At 36.0% G+C, this 14,429-nt stretch overlaps 3 protein-coding genes across 8 annotated transcripts; all 3 read right to left on the bottom strand.

Moving 5' to 3' along the window:
* Positions 1 to 1,212: 1,212 nt before the first annotated feature.
* Positions 1,213 to 5,993, bottom strand: LOC115759100 (lipase 3). Of its 4 annotated transcripts, none has more exons than XM_030699934.1 (5): positions 5,922 to 5,978; positions 3,801 to 3,898; positions 3,069 to 3,283; positions 2,466 to 3,008; positions 1,213 to 2,290 (listed from the first exon to the last, which is right to left on the bottom strand). In XM_030699934.1, exons 3-5 carry the CDS (start codon positions 3,177 to 3,179, stop codon positions 1,742 to 1,744), a joined length of 1,203 nt encoding a protein of 400 aa, XP_030555794.1. In that variant the 5' UTR covers positions 3,180 to 3,283; positions 3,801 to 3,898; positions 5,922 to 5,978; the 3' UTR covers positions 1,213 to 1,741. The 4 variants fall into 4 exon arrangements, with proteins under 4 accessions (XP_030555794.1, XP_030555796.1, XP_030555795.1 ...); XM_030699936.1 differs by lacking the exon at positions 5,922 to 5,978 and adding an exon at positions 4,314 to 4,439; XM_030699935.1 differs by lacking the exon at positions 3,801 to 3,898 and having other exon boundaries at positions 5,922 to 5,993.
* An 854-nt stretch (positions 5,994 to 6,847) lies between these two features.
* LOC115758763 (lipase 3-like) lies at positions 6,848 to 8,833 on the bottom strand. The gene is made up of 5 exons (XM_030699524.1): positions 8,765 to 8,833; positions 8,557 to 8,699; positions 8,140 to 8,317; positions 7,715 to 8,076; positions 6,848 to 7,646 (listed from the first exon to the last, which is right to left on the bottom strand). Exons 2-5 carry the CDS (start codon positions 8,647 to 8,649, stop codon positions 7,086 to 7,088), a joined length of 1,194 nt encoding a protein of 397 aa, XP_030555384.1. The 5' UTR covers positions 8,650 to 8,699; positions 8,765 to 8,833; the 3' UTR covers positions 6,848 to 7,085.
* Positions 8,834 to 10,171: 1,338 nt separating this feature from the next.
* Positions 10,172 to 12,946, bottom strand: LOC115759000 (lipase 3-like). Of its 3 annotated transcripts, XM_030699803.1 has the most exons (5): positions 12,795 to 12,946; positions 12,151 to 12,383; positions 11,473 to 11,650; positions 11,055 to 11,416; positions 10,176 to 10,990 (listed from the first exon to the last, which is right to left on the bottom strand). In XM_030699803.1, exons 2-5 carry the CDS (start codon positions 12,376 to 12,378, stop codon positions 10,424 to 10,426), a joined length of 1,335 nt encoding a protein of 444 aa, XP_030555663.1. In that variant the 5' UTR covers positions 12,379 to 12,383; positions 12,795 to 12,946; the 3' UTR covers positions 10,176 to 10,423. The 3 variants fall into 3 exon arrangements, with proteins under 3 accessions (XP_030555664.1, XP_030555663.1, XP_030555661.1); XM_030699804.1 differs by lacking the exon at positions 12,795 to 12,946 and having other exon boundaries at positions 10,172 to 10,990; positions 11,061 to 11,416; positions 12,151 to 12,584; XM_030699801.1 differs by lacking the exon at positions 12,795 to 12,946 and having other exon boundaries at positions 12,151 to 12,582.
* Between the last annotated feature and the right edge of the window lie 1,483 nt (positions 12,947 to 14,429).

The following is a 14,429-nucleotide window of genomic DNA, read 5'->3' as shown; positions in this document are numbered from 1 at the left end:
AATAAATTTTCGTGCAAATTTGTAACGTTTTTATTTGAAAAACAATTAAGAGTTTGGGCGCATGGCATTGGCTTTGTTTGGTTTTATGGTCGAAATGCAGACTGCAAATGATTAAGTTTGCATTTTTAAAATGACACTTTTATTTTCTTGTGGTTGCCGAGAACACAAGCTCACACACATACACACACACACACTTGTACACACACTCGCGCACATGCCAATGCAATTTTTGTGTTGGGTTATTTTTTGGCAGCTTTTGCATTTGTCACTGGACATTTCTTGCATTGCCCGCACCCCTTGCAGACCGGCGACTGCCATTGTCAGTATGGAAAGCATTTAAATAAAATATACTTGCAATAAATTTTCCACAGTTATAGAGAGCTTTTCGTCCTGTACACACACACGCACATGTGAGAGGAGCCACTCGTACTTTTGGCAAGCCACAGGCTCTGTCCGATTTAAATATTTAATCAGATTTTCCATTTCAATGCCTCTCACTGCCATAGAAAATTACAATAATTTTGCGCTATGCTAAAATACATTTAGAAGTATTTGTATGACCATATATATATGGTTATATATATATATATTATATATGTATATATATATAGTTATATTTGTACAATTGAGTGTCTGTTTTAAGTGGCTGGGCAAGCACTTCACCTGGCGCTGGGCAAATACTCGCATTTAATTGCACTCAGCTGACTGCAACACATGGCCACAATGTGAAAATTGTTAACATATTGCCGAATTATGGCGAAACCGGATTTTGAATAGCTTCGTCCATGCTTAAAACATATTTAATAGCCAGAGTAATACAATGGCTTCAATACTTAAGTTGAAGTTCGCACTTATAGATAACATCGTCTATTCATCGGCTACACAGTAAATAGAACACATAAAATTGCATGCTTAAATAAAAAACACCTGTACAATTCCTTTATAAGCTGTACATGTTGTTCAAACAAATCTGCCCAAGTCTACTTTATACAGCTTTGCAGGCAAGATATTCCCCACAGTTATATATAGTTATATAAGGTTGTGAAATTCAAGAATTTAAAATACTATATGATTTTTTATCCAAGTTCAACAATTTTAACTCTATGGGGTAATCCTAAAGCGACCAATCTTAATTATTTAAAAAAAAAAAAAAATATATATATATATATATATATATATAAGCTATATGCTTAAGAATTATGCATATTCATACCCCTTTTAAGTTTCTTTCCTTCTTTCTAACTTTTGACTAAAAATAGAATATGTGCACATAATTTAACGTGTTTTTAACATATATGAAACAGGTGCAAGTCAATGGCAATTGCCAAATAATTTCATAAAATTATTTTGGATGTATTGTAAGAATAATTACTTCAATTGGAATCGATTTGGAAACAACTACGAAAATGATTAAATTATTTACATTTTTAATTTATAGGCTTAACTCAAATTTAAAACAAAGATTAAAACAAATGCGTAACTATTCGCAGGATGAAAAGAAACGAATAAACAAACTATGAGTCAAGCTAAATATGATAAGATGGATTTATAAACAATGAGTTAAAAATTGTTAATCTCATACAAGAATACAAAATATAATATGTACTTATATATATATAAGCTTTAACAAATTACAAATGACTAGCGATACTGTGTGCTCACATATTCAAATCATTTTATATGGCAAATTATTTCGTAGGGCTAACTAAGAGCTATATTGATGATATATTGAATTTTTGAACTAAAGCTCACCCTTGTCGACCCTTGCCATTACCTGGAACATGCTCTCGTAGAGCAACTCTTTCACATCATTCGCAATTATAAAGTCGAGATGATTAAATTTCTTGTAGGCCACTTTCTCATCATGAACGACATTTGGCAGCTCATCGCGCAAACGCTGCACATCCTTAACAGCTGTTAGAAAATCGTTTTGGCCATAATACAAGGCCACTTTGCAGTTAATGTTGGCCAACTTATACGCTGGTGGCTTGACGCTGCCGTACCGTCTTTTATTTATATAAGGATTCTCGTAGTCATACTTGATGAAGCCGCCGCTGCTAACCTGCTGAGAATAATGGCCGAATGACTTGACGGATGAGCCTGCCGGATATTGACCCAGCAGTATTGGCACCAGTGTGCTATTTAATTGTTCGAAGTCCACGCCCATTAATTGCATTAAAAGATAGGTACATGTGTTTCGAAAGGCAAAACTGCAGAGCTTATAGTTCAATTCGCGCCACACTTCCCTCTCTGGCGGAAATTCATAGATTCCAAAGAGTTGAGACAAGCGCTGCAGAAAATTTTAAAATTATTTAAGCTCTTAACAGGCTTTTTAAATAAAATATAGAAAGGCCATCATTTAAAATTATAACAACAGAGTAGAGTATCTTCAAGCCAGCCAGTTAGTCAGAATAAATAGTTTCATTTATACAAAAATGTATATAAGTATATAAAGTGAGACTTACCAAAATGTCGGGTACATAGGGAGCAATAGCCCGGAGCAGTGGCTGCGGCACATTATTGAAATAGGCCACGGGCGCAAGGGCCTGCATTAGTTTGATCTTTTTCATATAGGTGGGTCGCTCGGCGCCCAGCACAAAGAAGGAGGTGGTGCCCTGCGAGTGGCCCACATAGTGCAGCTGCTCGTAGCCCTTACTGTTGGCTAGCACATAGTCAATGCTCGCGGGCAGATCGTAAATGCCGAGCTCATGGAATGAAAAGTCCCAGAACTGGCGGTGCAGCGGATGGTATTTGCGATGCTTGCGAGAATAGCGATTGCCCCTGGTGTTGAGCATCCAGACATCGTAGCCGCGATCACTGAGCAGGTAGCCCAAGCTCCGACCAGGTCCCGCCAAGATCCAGGCCGACGAGCTGTCCTCCAGTCCGTGCACCAACAGCACAGGCTGTGCACCTGGCTTGGGTATGCGATGTGCCGTCAATCGAAAACCGTCCTTGGTATCAATCTTATGCTCTTCAAACTGATAGCCATACTTTCTGATAAGTCCTGGCTGCAACAATATTAAATTATTGTTAATAATTAAAAAATACTTAATGTAAACAATACCTACCGTTCGCAGATGCGCATCTTCTATAATGACTGGGTCGTACTTGAGAATATCGGCGAGCATCAGATTTGCATGCAAGCCTAGCCAGATCAGGCAGTAATATAACCGAGACATGTTATTATTATATTAAATGTACAATGATCTATCGTTCCCGGCTCAGTGCATCAATTGCAAATGAAATATCCGCTTGACCCACTAGCCCAGAGAATATAAACAAGCTAGTAAAAATATAACAAATATAATAGAATTGTGAATTAATTAATAAGCTTATTGCACGCCAAGTTCAAGTTCAATATCAAAAAGCTGAAAGTGAATTTGATATGATGGAAACTAGTTTGCGAATTGTCATAAAACCTGTAATTTTTCACCTTCGCACAGAAAAAATAGCACAAGTAAGAGTAATCAAGATTCAGTCTAGGTTAGACTAGACAGCCACTAAATATACGCATTAATATATATAGAAAAAAAATTTGTTGTTAATTGATATATATAACAAATAGTTTTGATTTTTTATATCAAGCTCGGGAACTCTAGCTCTTGTAGTTTCTGGCAAGTCTTCGACTATATTGACTCGTCCTATAAATATTAGATACTATAATACCTCTTCTTATATAAACGGGAAGGTAAGGATATCTTTGACACGTCTAGGATACACTTGCAGACATTTGCCTTAAGCATGTTGAGTTTGATAAAATTATCTTTGGAAAAGGCATATTTTGCCATATAGGAACTTACTTTACGACCGATCGTTCATATGGCAGCTATATGACATAGTGGTACGATGTTGATAAGATTTGGTATAAGACGCATATACAGGTATTTTTGTATAATACCTGTAATTAAAATTCATTATAATGGAATATAGGTTCAATTTATAAGATTTATACTGACGCTAATTCATCATAAAAACCTCTAATAATGTACAATTTATTCACACAGGTATTACATTTCATTCTGGCGCTTAAAGCGACTTGCATATTAATCTCATAATTAAAGCTAAGCTGTTTAATATAATTGAGTATATTTAATATTGGGTTAATAATCGCATTTAAATCACGTATACGCCACATTAGCCCACATGAAATTTTTGTATGTAAATAATGCTGCGATTCACTTTCAATCATCTTTAACCAACTTAACCAAGAACTAAGTATTAATTAGTCTTTGAATTAGTCACTTTTAGAGCCAGTGATTCGTTCCATTTCAAATTTCTTTTCGTCGCATTGCCACCTTAGGAAAGCGACTTACTGTTAAGTTTTCATTCAATGCATAATGTTGCTTTAAGTATTTGATTGTAGTACACTTTGATTTCCTGAGAACAGTTACTTTGCGTGTTTTCCAATTTGAACTGTGCTCGGAGCGCGATCCGTTGCCACTGATCGGTTAGCTAACTGTGGTGCTTGACATAAGTAGCCGATAGTTGACTCGGACAATGCTTATTAACTGATCAGGCCCAATGTCAGTTGAGGAAATCACGCGAACGTAATTTATATGTAAAATAATGCAAAATATTTATCGGAAAAATGTTACTTTTTATCTCCTGGTGCAATGTCAAACAAGTTTCGTAGCTCAGAATAAAAGTTAGAACCTCATTACAAATACAACAAATCCATTCAATCAAATAATTATCGTCAATTCTTTACATTGTTTTTATTCAATTAATATAGTTATTTGTTTTATTTGTTTATATATAGGATAGTTTAGCTACAACTATGGCAAAGCTAAGACCTCCGGCTATGCACAGAATTTGGGTATGTAGACATATGTCCATCTTATCTTATAACTAATACAATTTAAGAATGAACTTTGGAATTTAGTATATCATTAAAAGCTTAACTGAGAGAAAAAGGAGCACAAGTTTTGTTTATGGTGGACATATTTAAAGGAGTAAATATTAATATCTTTTAGAAAAGATGTCATTGATGGTATATATTTTGCGAAGTATGATTTTGTTGTTGGGCTTAAAAAATTGCGAGTTATGGGTTTAAGACGTGAAAACGTGAATTCATATGGAACATTTCTAGATCTAGAGTCACAAAATGTGACATATAGCTTCTTGATCAGGTATCTCCAGATCAAGGATCTTCTGTTGAAAATTTCATCCGTATAGGAGCTTGTTGGGCTGGTAGTTCAGGGTATCCCCCAGTCGGGCCCTCCCAACTAGAGAAGATTTACTTGTTAATATTTGTATTTTCAGTTCCGATAGCGTATGTGATCGTATCATTCTCTTGTTATCCGTCTGTATATACACATGTGTAATTATTTTAATTTCCTCAAATGTGTAAAAGTTAGTAATAGAAGTAAAAATCAATGTGCCGATCTCTACTGCAAATATTCGTCTTGGGACATCATATTGTGAACATTGTTGTTAGCAATACAACGACAGACAATTTGGTGAGTGAAAAAAATATGAAATACCCTTGCAAGCTATGTTAACGATTTATTTAAATACGAATATATGCCATAGAAGTACGTGATACAGTGACAAATCAATAGAGTTTGATAAATTAGAGATATAAATGTTATATAAGGCTAAAAATGTTATCGTTTTGTATTAATGTTTGTGTCATGTCATATATTTGGGTAATAAAGCGAAGATCAGAGAGCGACTTCATAAACTCTAGTATTATAATATACCTTAAGTGAGAATTAGTTAGATTTTTGCTACTGCTACCAAAGCATATAATTGCATGCCAATTGCATTAGCTACCATTCAAATAAGTATTGTTTTGCATATATTAATCATTTGCACTAAAACTTTAATACTTAACATAATGCTAGCTTTAAACTGCTCTAAACCGTAGAAATAAACAAAATTTATTTTTGTATGAGATGGTCTTGGAAAAATGAACATACCTTTTCACAGACAACTGCTAAGTCTCTCGAGTCTGAAGAGTTCGTCTGGCAGACACATATATGATGTTTAAATTTTATATTTTCAATTATATTTATTACTGACTTTATTCTCAAGGCTTTTATAATTTGTATTCCTTATCCTCTTCATGAGAAGAGCTCTCCGCGTCCATGAATGCCCCAATTGAGACGTAGATAACTATCTTTTATAAAAAAATTATTTATTTTAATTGAAATCAAATATTTTTATAGCATATTGAGCTGCACCAGCCCTTGTCAGTCTCCTCTTCCATCCATTTAATTAGCTTAAAGCAGTGATAATGTTTGTATGCTTAAAGGCGCAGCTGGCTTGTCCTCTTGAATTAACACCGCCTCCTCCACCAAGGCCACCGTTTCATCCAATATTGAAAACATCAACTACTCTATAGTTAAGTCCTCAAATATTAAAGCCGTTGCCTCCTCCTTTGCCCAAGCTGCAGCCTCAGGAGGAGGCTAATCTAAGAAAGTTAAGGCCCCGTCTCCTCCATGCCGCCGTCTCCTCCCCCTTCACCTATTGAGGTAAAGCCTATGAGAATTACTTGAATTTATGAGAATCGCGTTAAAGGGAATTAGTTAAGAATACGTTTTTTTTTTTATATATTTATGTATATATGCATACATACTTACAAACATGTATATGCGTACAGCTTTAAATATTTTTTCCATTTAAATAAAAAGTATACGAGATTTTCTGTGAGAGATATGCCGTCAATTAGCTTTATTATTGCGATCAATATGAAATATACAAAAATGATGTCCGCTTTTAATTTAAATTTAATCCTAAATATACAAAATCTCGATGCCTCTATTTCGTAGATACCAACCGTGGTAGCTCTTTAGATACCACGGGTATTGCTTCGTTGTGCGGTTATCTAGCTTCTAGTATAATATTCACAAAAGTACCACATTTTTATTGAGAAACCATTTTAAACACAGCTTATCCTAAATATAATACTAACAGCTACAATTTTCATTCTATACATTAACAAACATATTTACACAATGTTCAAGTAGAGAAGAAATTTGTTTTATACCTTGCCTATTTATAATTTAAAGGTTTTTGTTGCCAGATGTTGGGAACGTATGACTATACCCAGTTTTAATTTCGCCAAATTATTTATAAACTTTTTACAAGTTGATCTCTTGCTCGTTCTCATAATAACGCATACTCTCAAGCATGCGATTGTAGAGCAGCTCCCGTGCATCAATGCCCCACATGAAATCCAGATGATTAAACTTCGGATAGTCCACCAGATATTTAAATTGCACATTTGGCAATTTAAAGTAAAGCGTTGTCACGTCTCCGGGCTGCGCCAGCCAATCGTTTAGGCCGTAATATAAGGCCACCTTGGCATTCACATTTTCCAGCTTATATTTGGGGGGAAGAAAGGTTTTGTATCGCAATTGATTCTCAAATAGGCCATAGTCGTATTTGCGGAAGTCGTTCAGTGATTTCATCTGGCCAAAGTGCAGAATTTGCTTGGTCGAGGCTCCAGCGGGAGCATGTCCTAGGATCGTCGGTAACATGGTCTCATTCAGCTGCTCCTGGTCGAAGCCCGTGAAGAGGAAGAGAGTATTCGAGCAGAGCCTAGCGCCAAAGTCCGTCCCATCGCAAACCGCAGCACTGACCGTTTCTATAAATTCGTTCTGCGGTAGGAATTCATTTGCGCCCAGCATCTGCAGTAAAAGCTGGAAGACGGATCATTGATCTTAACTCTAGACAAAACATAAAATGGTAAGCACAGAAGATAACTTACAGTTGATGATATTTGGGTTGCACCCAAGAAATTCAAGGGAGGACTCTTGCAATCCTTAAAAAACGCAACCGGAGCCAAGGCCTGCATAAACTGTATTTTTTCCATATACTCGGGATGCTCACTACCCATTATCCAGAAGGAGGTGGTGCCCTGTGAGTGTCCAATGTAGTGAAGTTGCGTAGAGTCCGTTTGTTCGAGTACATGATCAATGATTTTAGGTAAATCAAAGATGCCTATTTCGTGAAATGAGAAATCCCAAAACTCGTCCTCGTCGGGCGTGTAACTGGAGTGTTTCCTACAATAGATGTTGCCACGCACATTGCCCATCCACACATCGTAGCCCTGGTCGTAGAGCCAGTAACCTTGAAGGGAGAATGGGAGATTATAGTTGAAAATTAACAGTCTTATTGATTCATTTTGCGTACCAAGTCCCTTTTCGGGTCCCATTATCACCCACGTGGCAGAGCTATCCAATAGACCATGCATTAGCAAAACAGGCTTTGCGTTGGGTCTTGGAATTCGATGTATATTCAAAAAATAACCATCTTCAGTCTGGACCGTATGATTTTCGGCTGGATACCCGTACTTTTCAAGTAGCTCCAACTGCAAGTAGTACATTTTGATTAATAGTTTGTTTTATGGATAATTTGATTCTATTTATGTCTTTGTTTTCTCGTATAAATATATGCATAAGTCGACTATAAGATATCTTTCTCTTCAACAATAGAAAATTATAAACATCTTTACTTGTAATCTTGATTGTATTTCTTTTTAAATAGTATTAGATATGAATAGTCGAAGTATAATATTTAAATTCGTTTCTGAAAGTATATTTAACTTACCGTATTAAGGTCAGCATCTACTGTAATGGGATCATCAAGTGCAAGCGTTGCATGCACGCATATCCATATAAGAAGGGCAACTCGTCGAGACATCTTATTATTCCAATGATACCTAACATTCAATGGTGCAGAGCTACGTCTATCTATACGTTTATATGTTTGTTTAAGTATTTTAAAATAAAAATCCTTTAAATTGAGTCGTTGTTACCGAAATTAACCTCCAGTTAAATAGTAGCCCAGCCAACTCCAAAAACTTTACTTAACTGAACCACATTTGTGCAACTTCGTCTATTTTATAGCAACTATTATTCCCGATTCGATCCACTTAAAATAAGTATTTATCGCTTTAACTTTATATGCTTATCTTAATTTAGCTTCTTATACGCTGAACCCATTGAAAATGGGTCAAAGGGTATATTGATTTTGTGCAAATGTATGTAAGGCGGGCAGAAAGAAAGCATTTTCGGCCGGAAAGTTTCGGATTTAAAATTTATATTCTCCTATATCATAATTTTTCGTAATTTCGATTAATAATGATTTCGAGCCAAAGATTTGTCTATATATTTTAGTTCAAATGGTAGAGTCTTGCGCTTCGGTATATACACACGTTTATACGCCATATTTCAGCCTTGTGTGTGTAAACAATAATTTATCGGCATGCTGAGAAAGAAGCTAGAATGTGTGTACCAGCAGATGGCGCGGTATCTCATAGTCGAGCAACAACAGCCCTCTTATTTTATATAGTCAATTTTCTGGTCAGGAAACCACTTTCATACCCTTGCCAATGTTCAACACATTAGCCATAGAAAAGGGTATTCGGCAGCAAGTAGGTGGACAAAAAAAAACAGTTACGTGATCTGTTGGGATAGATCTGTAATCTAACCTGTGACTAATTGGTTGCATATATTAAACAAATATAAACAAAAAAGAACAACTTAGGCTTACAAATATCTTATCATCAGTTCAAAACGTAATCTGGTTGCGAATTACTTTATAACTAACTATTTTTAATAGTTGTGAAGAATTGTTGAGGTATCTATAATAACATCAATATCCGCGACAAGTTGCTTAAATAAATTTTAAATATTTACTACAATATGTTTACTATTTGTATTAATAATTTTAAAAATGCCCTAGCTTATGCTATATTTACAGATGGCACACCTTACAAATATGAACCATGTGGCAACACTCGCGCTCTTCAATTGTAAACAAACGTGCACAAGCCAAAAAGACAAATTATGTTTGAAAATAATTTATAATTGCATCTACAGAAGATTTTAGGCTGGAGCTTAAATATTTATCAATCCTTAGTTATTTAATCTCAAGTAAATTCCTGATGTGCGCCTTAAAACTATAGGGTTGAATATCGCGTGTACCAAGCTTGAAAGAAGAGGCGGGTATACCCCGGCAAGTCGGATAAAACCAAAAAACAAGAGGACAAACAATAAACAAAAAGCCAAGCCTTATGAAAATCGGATGAGATTTGAGCGGGTTATGGATGTAGAAATTATGACCTATGTTATGGATATGAAAGTACCATATTGGAATTGTTGAGAATATTTAATCGGGAAATTCAGATACATAGGCGAATATATATATTCTATAGATATAAGCTTTATTTTTATTTAATTCTATTTATCCAAAGGTGTTTAATAATCAATGCAATTGATTTGAAAAAAAATGGAAAATATAATAAAAAGTCCCCTTAAAAGATATATAAAATATCACATGCAACTGTTTTTATTACTCTAACCTCAGTTAATAAATATTTAATATATATATATACATAAATGGCCAATAATGTGCATTGAGCTCATACTGTTAGTATAGCACTTAGACTTAGACAGTTATTTAAAACCCTAAATTAGTTAGAAGTATCTATGGTATTGTCGGTGTCATGAGAACGCATATTCTGTAACATGCGATCCCAGAGCAGCTCACGTGCATCGACGCCCCAAATGAAATCGAGATGATTGAACTCCGGATAGTCGACCAAATATTGGGATACCACATTGGGCAACCTTCGGCGCAGTGCCTCGACATCTGTGGGCTGCGCTAGCCAATCGTTTTGACTATAATACAAGGCGACCTTGGCCTTGACATTCTCCAGCTTATATGCGGGCGGGGTAATGCTATTGTAACGCCAGTGATTCCTCAGCCAGCCATAGTCGAACTGCCGAAAGTCGCCCGACCTACGCACCTGGGCAAAGTGTTGCATTTGCTTGGTAGAGGCGCCAGCTGGTGCATGGCCCACCACAACGGGCAGCATGGTCTCATTTAGCTGCAACTTATCAAAGCCCGTGGTTAGAAAGATCACGTTGGAGCAGATCTCTTTAGTGATTGTGGTCTCATCGCATATCAGCTGGTTGAACATCACAATAAACTCGTTTTTGGGCAAAAACTCATGAACACCAATCAGCTTGAGCACAATCTGTAAAGAAACCGGAGAACATCTAAATAAGTAAGCGCAATGAGAATCGTATAGAGGGACTTACGCTCACCGACGCGTGAAATTCGGCTAGGAAATTCACGACAGGGCTCTTGCAGTGCTTTAAATAGGCAACTGGCGCTAGAGCCTGCATGAATATGATTTTATCCATATACTCGGGTCGCTCACTGCCCATAATCCAGAAGACAACGGTGCCCTGGGAGTGTCCAATATAATGAAGTTGGGGGAAACCCGTCCTATTGAGTACATAATCAATTGTTTTGGGTATGTCGTACACGCCCATCTCATGAAATGTGAAATCCCAGTACTTGGCATGCAGATGTGTGTACTTTATATGTTTTCTGGAATAAGTGTTGCCCCGCACATTAGCCATCCACACATCGTATCCCTGCTCATAAAGCAAGTAGCCTGCAAAATGCACAAGTTTAGTACTAGGTTGTAATATAGAATTGCAATTTGCATACCTAGACCCTTGTTAGGACCCATCATCACCCATGTGGCAGAGCTGTCCAATAGACCATGTACCAGAAGAACAGGCGTTGCTCCAGGCCTTGCAATGCGGTGCAGGGTTAATACATAACCATCGTCAGTTGTTACAGTATGGTTCTCGGCCGGATAGCCATATTTTTTGATTAGACTATACTGTAGGCGGAAAAAAAAAATAATTATAAGCATGAAATTGTATATATTGTATATATGCGATATTACAGCCCTTTTCCGGCTTTGAGCATGGTTTTTTTTTTGTGAGAAGTAAAAAATAAAATTATTATATCATTGTAAAACAAGATTGAGGGGAATTGTTTCTAAAATCGAATGCGCAAAATACTGTCAAAAGTTAGACGTTATTATAACCGGTCATTACGGGTAATTATTGACAATTGAATAATTTGTTAATCATCATCTGTCAATAATCATCATTTGGATTAACCAATTCCAGAAATAACTAAATGAAGTAAACGATTTTGCATAAAATTTCAATTATTGCTTCTTTTTCTGGTAACATTTTTATATATCATTTAAAATATAAATATGATTATGTATTAATTTAAATATAAAATTTTAAATATTTGTGAATAATTTTTGGAAAAAGACTAACTGACATGTGCCTAACTCTAGAGCATATGTCAAACATGTGTACTCACCGTATTCAAATGTGAATCCTCCTGTATATTGGGATCCACACTATTGTCAATATGCACATTGCTCCTCACCGTTATCGAACGGCCCAGCAAAGCTGGGGTCTTAAAGTTCACATTGAATAGCGTAATATTGCCGAACAGAAATGATAAATCCGCATTGCTCGCCCGTGGAACCAGACAAAGGCACAGTGCAAAAAGCTGCAGCTGCTTCAGACCCAACGCTAATGACATTTTTCCTATATGTATATAAATATTTATATATATAAAGTCTATACAATATGTACTGTATGATTTCTATTGTTGTGATCGCTGTGAGGCCCAAATGCTAACTGCCGATGCGTTGATTGGCCTGCGAGAATGAAACTTTGTCGTGTTATATGAAACTGCAAAACATATGCGATTATGCTGATTACGGCATTTGTATTTGTGTATCTGTGTGTAATACTTTCAATTGAATCACCGAAACACACAAAAACAAAAACAAACAAAATATTGGTCAAGTGCGATGATAACCCTTGGCAATGCCTTCGTCACCAACTGATAACTAATGAGTCCGGCTTCAGATAATGTGTTCTTGATGTTCTTGAGCTCCTTGTTGTTGAACTGCTGTATGTTATATACTCTTGACTTTGACTTGGTTTACGCACGCGACTGCTCAGAGACAGTTTATCTGCAAACGGAACTCCGGGTTGTGAACTCCGAGCTCTTCGGTCAATGAAACATAAATGGCAACTGCGTCAACCGTGTGGATCGGGGGCTCCAATTCCCTGACAACTTGTCAACTGTGTCGGGTTGCCAGGCCAATTGTCGAGCGAGTAGCAGAAATAAATAAAAATATTTATGTCTAGCTACCTCTTTGTTAAACACACTAAATAATTTGCTGCACTTCCAATTGTTAATGCGATTCGTTCCGTCGTCAATTTCTCACTGAATCGTGTTTGGTAGCTTTTTTTTGCCTTGACTTGAACTTTGTCCGTGCACCATTATATTAATTACTAGTCTCCGACCCACACACTTTGCATCTGCCCAACCAGTCCCAAAAAAAAACAAAACCTCATCTCTGAACCTCAAAGCAAACTCGTATATCTCGTAGCCTCTCTCTTAATGATGGTCGTTTTTAGCTACTTTTTTTCGTATACCTATTGCATATCTAGTTATCATATTGGGCTCAACGTCATGGCTATGACGTTTCCCGTGCTCATCTGAAGACTGGTTTTCAAACCTGACCCAATAATCGAATTATGCATTTTTGAATGTTTATTTGTGGGCTTGTTTGCTCGCAGATAAGACACTATTTGATATTCATTTCTATTTAAGTCTGGTATGAAGACAAAGTCCAAATTTAACACAATAAATCATACGCTCGAATAATTTGCAAAAAAAACAAAAGACATTTCAATTATTGAAGGCTGGCATTGTTGATTTCTGAATGCGCTACATACAAATAGCTAAAATTTGAGTACAGCAAATGTTCATCTTTTAAATAAATCAAACGATAATCCACAAAGAAAATATTAAACAAAAAGTACCGTGTTAATTTAACGAATTCCGAATTTTATCCATTTTATATCATATTAAGAATTTAAATCAAAATTTAATCTTACAAAATATTCATTTAATACATAGTATTGAATGTGCTAACAAAAAATATAAAAGAAGATTTTTGAGTGATGCAAAAAGATTCTTATGAATCTTTTTAGAATTTTTTTGAAATACATGAATAATAAAAAATTAATTAGGCAAATCGACAATAGCTGGCAGAGTTGAACCGGCGACCTCTTGCTTGTTGGTCCGATGCTCGTATTTTTTATGGTTTCATAAGATCTTTGACCGAACGCTGACTGCAGTAAAAAATTAAAACTTCGTAGCGTTTACAATCTAGGCTGTACGGTTAGTCGCCATGGGTCAGTCAGTCACCCAGTCAGTCAGCCACTAGGTTAGTCAGTCAGTCATCAGTCATTTAGCTAATTGGTTAGAGAGAGAGTTATTCAGTCAGTTTTTCAGAGAGAGAGTTATTCAGTCAGTTTTTCACTTAATCAGACAGTCAATCAATCAGTCTTTAACTCAATCAGACAGTCAGTCAATCTTTTACCCAGTCAGTCAATCAGGTTAAACTTTGTTGTATATACAGATGAATGTACTTGCTTATTCTTAGATTTAAAACAATTAAACGGAAAACAAAGAAATTGTTATTAAATATGAATCATTGTAACAAACATTCAATTTGTCAATGCTTGATTTCACACGATTCTACAACTCACAAAAACAAAAACGCGCACTCA

The sequence above is a fragment of the Drosophila novamexicana genome, unplaced genomic scaffold (assembly GCF_003285875.2).
Source record: "Drosophila novamexicana strain 15010-1031.04,08,12 unplaced genomic scaffold, DnovRS2.1 tig00000193-arrow-pilon, whole genome shotgun sequence".
NCBI classification, from domain to species: Eukaryota; Metazoa; Arthropoda; class Insecta; order Diptera; family Drosophilidae; genus Drosophila; species Drosophila novamexicana.
Note: the sequence above shows the minus strand (reverse complement) of the source record. Positions and strands in the feature narration are given on the sequence as shown.

Coding starts and splice junctions, on each gene's coding strand:
- LOC115759100 (XM_030699935.1), bottom strand. CDS start 3,179: ATGTCTCGGTTATATTACTGCCTGATCTGGCTAGGCTTGCATGCAAAT. Junction 3,009..3,068: donor AAGATGCGCATCTGCGAACG/GTAGGTATTGTT, acceptor ATATTGTTGCAG/CCAGGACTTATCAGAAAGTA. Junction 2,291..2,465: donor CCTATGTACCCGACATTTTG/GTAAGTCTCACT, acceptor AATTTTCTGCAG/CGCTTGTCTCAACTCTTTGG.
- LOC115758763 (XM_030699524.1), bottom strand. CDS start 8,649: ATGTCTCGACGAGTTGCCCTTCTTATATGGATATGCGTGCATGCAACG. Junction 8,318..8,556: donor TAGATGCTGACCTTAATACG/GTAAGTTAAATA, acceptor TACTACTTGCAG/TTGGAGCTACTTGAAAAGTA. Junction 8,077..8,139: donor GGGACCCGAAAAGGGACTTG/GTACGCAAAATG, acceptor TCTCCCTTCAAG/GTTACTGGCTCTACGACCAG.
- LOC115759000 (XM_030699803.1), bottom strand. CDS start 12,378: ATGTCATTAGCGTTGGGTCTGAAGCAGCTGCAGCTTTTTGCACTGTGC. Junction 11,651..12,150: donor AGGATTCACATTTGAATACG/GTGAGTACACAT, acceptor TTCCGCCTACAG/TATAGTCTAATCAAAAAATA. Junction 10,991..11,054: donor AATTTCACGCGTCGGTGAGC/GTAAGTCCCTCT, acceptor GTTTCTTTACAG/ATTGTGCTCAAGCTGATTGG.